Source organism: Rhipicephalus sanguineus, chromosome 1 (genome assembly GCF_013339695.2).
Source record: "Rhipicephalus sanguineus isolate Rsan-2018 chromosome 1, BIME_Rsan_1.4, whole genome shotgun sequence".
NCBI lineage: Eukaryota > Metazoa > Arthropoda > Arachnida > Ixodida > Ixodidae > Rhipicephalus > Rhipicephalus sanguineus.
The window spans coordinates 221,322,322-221,331,201 of record NC_051176.1 but is presented as its reverse complement, the minus strand read 5'-3'; the positions used below and the strand labels follow the sequence as shown (position 1 = coordinate 221,331,201).

The following is an 8,880-nucleotide window of genomic DNA, read 5'->3' as shown; positions in this document are numbered from 1 at the left end:
AATAAAACATTCATTTATTTCTCTGCTGTATCTTTTGTGTTTTGATACGTTTCACGCATTTTTGCATACATGCGGGTTTCATACTGCACCACCACCTGGTTAATTTCATATAGCTAGGCTTGGACGTCCATAGACATTGTGGGCTAGAGGTGTGCACGGGCTCCGGGTAGCCCGAAAGCCCGAGCCCGACCCGGCCCGCGGGCCGGGCTCGGGCGGGCCGACGTATTTTCACCTCGGGCCCGGGCCGGGCTCGGGCTACTTGGAGTTTTATCGGGCCGGGCTCGGACCCGGCGCAAAGCCCGACTCAAGCCCGAAATATAGAGAATGAGCGGGAATTGTGTTTTCCAGCACGCATACAGCGCCTTTTCCTCGACCGCCCTTTACCGCTTTTCCTTTCCATTCGCTGCTCTAAACAAAAGGGGAGCAGGTAAAGCACTGCCTCTGTTGCACTCCGACAAACAGACACCACCTGAGCTAGTGACGGCGCCACCCGACTGTTCGCGATAGATTTAAGGCCAAATGCGATATGAGTGAAAATGCACGCGACAGCGACGAGCGACCCCATGTAGGTCGCCTTCGTGCAAGCTGACGCTTGTATGGGCATACCCCATACTCGTGACGGCTTTGGCAAGCGAACTCCATTGTTGCTGGCATGAGGCCGTCTACTTGTATAGCAAAAGTGCCGCGCTGTCGCAGGTATGCAATGCAAATAAAATATTTGTTGCATGTTGGTACGTAAAACGTTTACCGTTGTCTCGCAGTACTTTTTATATGCACGTGGATAATTATTACGTTATTTGTTGGTGTACAGCTGATGTGCTTAGTACATTGCTTAGTACGTCGCTGATGTACATCCGGTTCGGGTGTTTTGTGACTTCAGGGTGATGAGCGATGGTTTCCAAATGTGAAAAAACCGAGCGATCGCGCGATTTCGAGCACGCGATAAATCGCGCGAACGGCCCGTTTCGTCGCTCGTCGCTGTCGCGTGCATTTTGGCGCATATGGGGTTTGGCCTTTACTCGTAACTGCTCTACGCGAACTCTGGCAGCACGCAAAGAAGAGTGGATGTGACTCGCCGGCTGTCTCGCGGTCCGTTTTTCCTGCCAAGCCCGGTAAAAAGGACAATAAAAAAATTGCCTTCATTCTGTGAAAAATCGCTCGATATAGAAATGCATTACCTGCTCGTTCAAACGTCGTTCAAAAAGCCGGGCCGGGCCAGGCCGGGCCGGGCCGGGGCCCGGGATTGTGTTTTCGTACGTCGGGCCGGGCCGGGCGGGCTCGCAGCCCTTTGCCGTCGGGCTCGGGCGGGCCTTCGACAAAGTCAGCGGGCCCGGGCGGGGCTCGGGCTCGGAAATACGGCCCGTGCACAGCTCTATTGTGGGCTACATAAATACTGTATCACGAAGCTACGAATTACGTAGTTATAACTTTCAATACTAGCAACTGCACACTCGTTGTACCCCGTTACATTGTCTTTTGTTTTCCATAAACCATCCCAAATATGGATCTGATCAAACACAGGGAAAATGTGAAAAACAAAATAGAAGAACGCACCTTCACGCTGATACAGAAGATCTCCTTGCAGAGGTATGCTTCTTCGTATTTCGGTTAGGGTAGTGAAGATTTACATGAGCGAAAGCCGCTCAGGTGTGCGGTGAATGCCGGCGCATGAATAGTCAGGTACGCACCCATGAAGCTAGCATGAATAATTCACGCATTAATTGGAGAAAAGTTCGCTCTTTCACTTTCCTTTCGCTGTCGCGCAGTCTTTCGCACCGGGCTTGAACTGATTCGGCGTAAGGTCTTCAACGAAATACACATGAAAGCACTGGCGACCATAGTAAGACTTGGAACACTCGCACGATGATTATCCGAAAGCAGGTAATCCATTGGCTCATGCACGGAATGCAACACATCACGGCACAAGAGCGCGGTCCTCTTGACATCATGCCCGCCGCTCTCGGAGCCACAGCAGCCACAGTATACCTGAGCCGTTGCCGAACCACTCGAAGACAGCGCCACAGTAAATGCGCACCTTCACTGTCGAAAGCAAAAAGGCAGCGGCAGGGCGGCAGCTTGATCCATCGGGAAATGCAGAACAAGTGAGCGACGCACCGCATGGATGCCACGCTGACCATGGCCTCCGAAATCGCGAGCGCGCGGCCCGCTATCTCGGAGGCCACGCGCTGACGCCGAAACTTCACTCAAGGAACGATTCAAGGTAGCTCCCGCGCTACCTTGACAATCTCAAGTGAAACACTCGAGATTTCCTCAAGTCGAGGTGCGTTTCGAGTGAAGGGCGATTTGTGAATCGGAAAACGGCCCTCAAGGAGCGTTTCGAGTGAAGGGTCGAGTCGAGGAGCGTTTGTGAATACGGGGGTAAAGAAGCTTTGGCCAGTGCAACGAACCAAAACTAATGATATCAGATGAATATTAAAAACATAGTGATAAAATAACCAAAAATTTATGCACTAACACTAGGGGCACCTTCGTATAACAGGCAGCCATAATAAATCATGTGGAACGATTTTGCTTTTTGAGGTTCATTACATACCCACTAATGTGACAAGTTTTAAGAAAAATCTTTATTAGCAAAAAAGTTATGATTGTGCGCGTACGAAAAAATACCAAAAACATAAGTTCTGAGAAAATGAAAAAAAAAGTCAGTTTCGCCTCAAGGGCGAAGCAATGAATGCGATAGCAAGAAATTGGAATGCCACGGGAAGAACGGCAAGCAGCTAGAAACTTGCTGCGCACTGCTCAAACACAAAAGACGCAGGAAAATAAAACACACAAGTCGAGTGCGAACTAACAACTGTCACAGCTCGACGCTTGCAGCGCGCTGCTGAGACACATAGAAGAACTCATGAAAATAACACGCAGGTATACATAGGATGAGCGCGAACTGTCACTTCAACTAACCCCTACTTTAGCTGTTCAAGCTAGCATATCACTCCTTCCGCAAACGCGGCCGCTGCAGCGAGCAAAGTGACCTTCGTGTGGTCTATAGCTTCAACGCAGACTTTGCTGAAAGCACAAGACGTACAAAACTCCCCCTCAAGAGATAATCGTGCGAGCATGGTCGACCACACCCTGTATGCCAAAGTAGAAGTCGAAGGCGCACATCCCAACTCTGGCGAAACACTATACAGTTTTAGAATTGGGGACCCAAAAAATTTGCGAGCGGCCAGGAATCATGCGCAGAACGCCACTCTCGGACTCTTGCGTTCATGTCCCAAGAACCTGCAGCGCCTTCGTTTGGGCGGCAAACAAAACCGCAGAGCACGCCACCTCAAGAGAAGAAATAAAGAAGGCGCTTGGCAGTCGATTGAAGCGTCGATTCTGGTCACTAAGAAACAACGTCATTTGGCTCTAGTTGGTACATATTCCTGAGGCTAAAATTACAGCGCAAACGCACTTCTTTGTCCTTTTTACTTGTTCTTTTCTTCTATCCGCGACCATGGAGAACTCCCTCGCCGGCCCACAGTTGTGGAGAACAGAGATCATCCGACCACGTACAACGAAATTACGCAGCACTTCTATCTCTGCAGAAGAGACTTTCCCCTTCCTAACAAGAAATTAAATCGAGCGCAGGCATTGACTCTCAGGTTACTGCGGCGGGTTCGTATCCCAGCCCGGCTTTATTACATAACATTTATCCCGACATTTATCCCAATAGCTCCTGCAGGTACTGCAACGAATTCGCTAGCCTAGACCACATGCTCTGGCGTTGCCCCTCGTTACGGGGCACGGACCAATTCAATGAAGACAAGTGGCTATCCGCTATCAAGAGCCCCGATGTCGGGGCTCAACTATGGGCTGTCCAGAGGGCCCACGATGCGGCGGTTGGGCTTGGCCTGACTGTCCCAACGTGGGAGCGGGCCGCTGCGCGTTGAGTCGTGCACCTCAGGACTTACAATAAAGTTTCGCATCCATCCATCCATCCATCAAACTAGAGCACGCGCCGTAGTGGAGCAAGCGCCGCATGCTACTGTTAGCTATGCTATATGTGGTTTTGCCTGCGTTACTATCACCATCAAGGCGCTAGAAGAGCAAGAGGAAGAAGACTTCTCTTTCGCGCGAGCGTGCGCTGAGATGGTTATACTTTACCTGCGTAACGTGGGCTTGTATCGCTTGTATTCTGCCGCTAGTATCAAAGAGACCGAATGAGGCGTGGCGTAATTGTTGGGAAGGGGTTTATTAAAGACGATAGTCTTTCTTGGGGAACTTAAACGCAGAAATTTCGGTCTGTCTTTCTGTCTGTCTGTTTGTCGGCACGTCACCCGATTCAGCCAACCGGCCAAAGTTGAACCACTTGCTTACCGCCCACCCATCTTGAACTGGTACGGCTGTTCTTACTTGTGAACGTTGTCGATCAAAAAGCAAATATTACGCATATCTGAGGCGTAACATCATTAGGTAAGTATTAGGTGGTGTGTTCCTTTAATAGAAAATACATAGATACGCAACTTTAAAGACCTTGATGGTATGCGTTGAACGTTGAGACAGTAACGCGTTTATTAAAAGATTGCCACAGCTGAAGCCACTGAAGCGATCAGCGGTCCAAGCCGAGCAAGCGCGAGCGCCAACAACAACCGTCTTCGTCTTCTTCTTTCGCAGGCGTTCTTGTCTGCGCCCTACCATGTTACAAATCACTCCCCCGCGGAAAAGGAGCCATCCTGGCGACCTAAGGAACAGGTACAACTGGCGGGTCATAATGCGGCTTCAGTCGATCGACGTGAACAGTCTCGCGGCCGCGACGACGGCGGTCCGTAGATGATTGAACAGGCTCAATAATATAGTTAACTGGGGATGCTTGACGTAGGACGCGGTAGGCGCCTTCGTACTTAGGCAGTAGCTTTGTGGAAAGGCCAGGAGCGGAGGAGGGAACGCGAAGCCACACCAACGTTCCAGGCGAATACGACTGAGGAGGCAGGTTTTCGTCGTGACGGTCCTTCTGGCCCTACTCGCCCTACCATGTTACAACCCTAGTTTCTTAAGGTGCGCTGAAAATGCGACTGCGTTGAAACTTGTTTTCCTCCGTGCCCCCTGCACAAGCTCATGTTGTGTTTCGGTTTCGGTTCAGTATTGCATTGTACGAATGACAGGGGGCGCCGCTCTGGCATTCCTGTTTTACCCAGGCGACGTGTAAATAAGAGAGGTTGTGGAGAGTACTCGTTGAGTGCGGACGTTTCTTCATCTTCGGCGCATCGCGCCAAACAGCGTGTTCGGGCTGGCCGGCGTCCCCACCGGTCGCGTTGGTCACCGCCGGTCTTCGCCTGCCGCTGCGGCGGGACTACCAGCCCGCAACACAGCACTCATGTTTCCCGACGTATTGCCAGATGTCGCCCATATCTCACGCAGCGCCTCTTCTATCGTCTTTAGACGACGTTTGCAGCGAAGCACGCAGATACGCGGCCAATTTTTTCTGGGACGTTTTACAGAGAACGCTCAAAAAAGAACTTCCCTTGCACTCACTTGGAATAAGATTTTTACCAATAGAAAATGAGGATGGACTGCCTTTCGATCTAATAATGCTTCTTGGCCTCCATTGTCTATGGCGGGCTAGAATGGCCGGTTTCCACTGCGACCCTGACAGGAGACCTGCACGCGTGCTTTTTCGCGAAAGCATTTGTCAGTATGTTGATGTACTCAAACAACAAGACTTTGTTCCTGACTGACTTTCCAGGGTTGAGCCCCTGGCTTACCTAAAGGAATTTTAGGAATGTAACTAATCATAGGTGTGTACTGCTTTGACATCGCTTCAGTTATGTCTATTATTGTATTACGTGTCTGCTGTTATTCCTGTGATGTGTTATGAAACCGGCAATAAAGAAAAAAAAGGCATGGCGTAATTGTCCAAGGCAGCAAGCTGCGGAGCGAGGGGTCGCAGGTTCGAAACCCCGCTCGAGCGCTTCGGGATTTTTTTCTTCTGAATTATTTTTATTTCTTGCCTTTATTTATATATACATACATATACATATCCGGGGCATGACGGCGACGGCAAAAATCCGCCGAGAGTGTCCATATAATTGCTATCGCAATAAAAGATTTGAAACAGGTGCGGCGCTTGCACAATGTGATCAGGAGCGCTAAAATCCTCCATATTTGTAGCTAGTTCCATCCTGGACCTTACTCTTGTGTGCCTTTGCTCGAGCGGCAATTCGCCATTATTTTTTAAAAGTAAGTGTTTTATGCCGGGGTCCACCAGGACTTCACTGACGTATTTCCGTAACGGATATGACGCTGAAAAATGTACACTGACAGATGACAAAGAAAAAAACTAGTAGAAAATGTTTCGTCGTTGGCAGTCAAACCCACGACCTCTCGCTCCACAGCGTGCAGCGCTAAACGACTCCGCCACAAAGCTACGGTCTTCAACAAATAACGGCGAGCTATTTATATACATACACCATTGACCGCTGGTACCCGGAGCTCTGTGGCACTTCAGCGTGCTCTCGTTATCACCAGCGAGATGGTGCGGCGGACGAGGGACTTTAGAAGGGCGCGCTTTAAAGAGGTTGTAGCGGGAGAGAGACGTGAAGGCGGCCGACGTGGCCGTGCCGAAGTCTCGCCACTTTATTCGAGGGCCCTAGTAAAAGCAGAGCGGCAGCGGCTGCCGGCGTCCAGCCTCCAGGAGCGTGAGCTCGTTCCTAACTGCTCGCGCCCCGAGCGCTAGGCATGAGCTGCGCGGGAGGCGCGGCGCCTAGGTGGTAAAACGATGATGATGATGATGAGGGATGATGATGCCGCTACAGATTACTCCCCCCCGCAGAAATGAAGCCGAAATGAAGAAAAAAAAAACGATGGGGGCGTATATACAAGGCTGGTAACGCGAGACAAAACGTCCGTGGGCAGTCTACGTCGTCAACGGTAAAGGACTATCGGGAACCATTGGGTCTCTGGCGGGCGGCTCTGAGAGAAGCGCAGTGGGCGGAGAACTGGGAGAAAGTACGCTGGGGTCGTGCCCAGGCGGGTCCCACGACGACTTGATTGGGCCTTTCGGTAGCGCACCGGGTGGCGCGAGTGGGCGCGGCTGGCAGAGGTGCCTGCACATGGAGTTGAGGGCGGGTGCACAAGGGCCGGTGCGGGCGATGTGCGTGAAACAATGCGAAATGGCACAGTGAAACCACGACGAGCAACCATCGACGAGTAGCTGCTGCGATGCGTCTTTCCTGTGCGGGCACAGCGCTGACGCGGATGTCGGTACGTGGACCTTGTGACCTGAGCGGTGTCCAACTGGTCGACTTGGCCGCTTACGTGGGTAGTGGGGGGGTAGTGATGAAGACGTCGGTGGCGGCGCAACGCCGACCTCAGCTTGGTATTGCGGCGGGCGTGTTGGCACGGGTATACAAGTCGACGGACGCGGGCACGTCGTGGTTGCAGAACCATGCCATGCGCAATGCGAGTAGTGATTAGGCGTACGGCACGTGGTAGGTAAGCGCGTCGGGCAGCGGTAGAAGACGCTTGCGCCGTGTCGAAGAGCATGCCTGCACTCAAGGTGCACCGCTGCTGGTTCGCGTCCCCCGTTAAGAACTCCGGAAGAGGGATGTCGTGGAAAACCGCAGGCGTGGGCTCTGCCGGAGGGTCTGACACCGCGCCTGTGCCCGTTGAAGCACCTTGGTTTGGCGGCACACGAGGGCTGCTGCGTAGGTCAGCGTGTAGGATGCCTGCCTTTGCGACAGGCGCGGCATGTGCAGGCTGCTCTGCCATCGGCGAACCACGCAATTCGTCCTCAGACGCTTCCGTTATTGTAGCAGCGTCTCGCAAGTTCGGTAGGTGTTGGTTCGGTGCTCGAACTTCAGCTGCGGTGGACTGCGAGGTCAATGCTGGTCGCTCCTGGCAAGACGCACATAGTGTCGAGGTTGTTGAAACGTGGTGATGATCGATGGACGAGGATGGCGAATCCTCCACAGTTGAGGAGCGAATAGCGGACGGTGCCATGTCCGTGTCCGACTTCAGGGCGTGCTGCAAGGTAGCGGTCGTGGAGTCGGATGGCTCCGAGGTGTCACGAGCCGTCGAGGTTGGAGCAGACGGGCAGATGGCGGGCATGCCTGATGGACCGTCGGCCGAGGGTGGCGAAGGAACGCACCTTGTGGCGGACTGGTCCAAGGCAGCAGCAACGTTCGGAACCTCGTCGGGCGGGTGGTCGGGCGCAGGAACTGCTGCGCTAGTGGCTGGGCGAGAGCTAGAAAGAGACATGGCCGGGGAAAGTAGGTCACGGTCATGGGAGGGCTGCGGGCCGGGTGTTACCGCTCGCGTTGGCGGAGGGGAAACCCGGAACTCATGGGTCCCCGGTAGCGGGTGGTACGTCTCGCCGTAGCGGGCCAGCACCGCAGCGCAGAGGTCGTCGTATGGCTGCGGGCTGGATGACGACGCGGCGGACAGATGACGCAGCTCAGCCGGGAGGGCGTCAAGCAGGATGTCGTGCATGAGCGGCTGCGCTGTGACGCCATTCACCGCGAGGCAGGCGTCGAGCTGCATGAACCACGCTCGGGGGTAGGCCGGGTGAAACGGCGGAACTGGAGGGCAGAGTCGCTGAAGCATGGCAGCGGGCCGCTCGGCGAAGGGCGTGTTCTCCGGGTCACCAATTGTAGCGGGAGAGAGACGTGAAGGCGGCCGACGTGGCCGTGCCGAAGTCTCGCCACTTTATTCGAGGGCCCTAGTAAAAGCAGAGCGGCAGCGGCCCATTGGCGAACCAGCTAGAGTCACTGTATATGCTACCTTTAGGTAGCAGAGTAGCGCATAGGTCCGGCTAGCAACCACAGCCATGCGGTGAAGTCGCACTCCATTTTTGCAGGCGACATGCCTACCACGTCGCCGATAAACATGTCTGGAGTGTCGAAGGCCGTCGATAAACATTGGCTGTCGATGACTAGT

At 53.3% G+C, this 8,880-nt stretch overlaps 1 protein-coding gene across 1 annotated transcript; it reads right to left on the bottom strand.

The window, feature by feature from the left end:
• Positions 1-6,859: 6,859 nt before the first annotated feature.
• On the bottom strand, positions 6,860-8,202 carry LOC119381617 (uncharacterized). The gene is made up of 2 exons (XM_037649393.1): positions 7,472-8,202; positions 6,860-7,049 (listed from the first exon to the last, which is right to left on the bottom strand). The coding sequence occupies exons 1-2, from the start codon at positions 8,200-8,202 to the stop codon at positions 6,860-6,862; spliced, it is 921 nt and encodes a 306-aa protein (XP_037505321.1).
• Between the last annotated feature and the right edge of the window lie 678 nt (positions 8,203-8,880).

What these genes read in the sequence shown, in the direction of transcription:
- LOC119381617 (XM_037649393.1), bottom strand. Translation starts at nt 8,202, where the DNA reads ATGTCTCTTTCTAGCTCTCGCCCAGCCACTAGCGCAGCAGTTCCTGCG. An exon ending in GGCATGCTCTTCGACACGGC is followed by an intron (nt 7,050 to 7,471) that starts GCAAGCGTCTTC and finishes CTCCATGTGCAG; the next exon opens with GCACCTCTGCCAGCCGCGCC.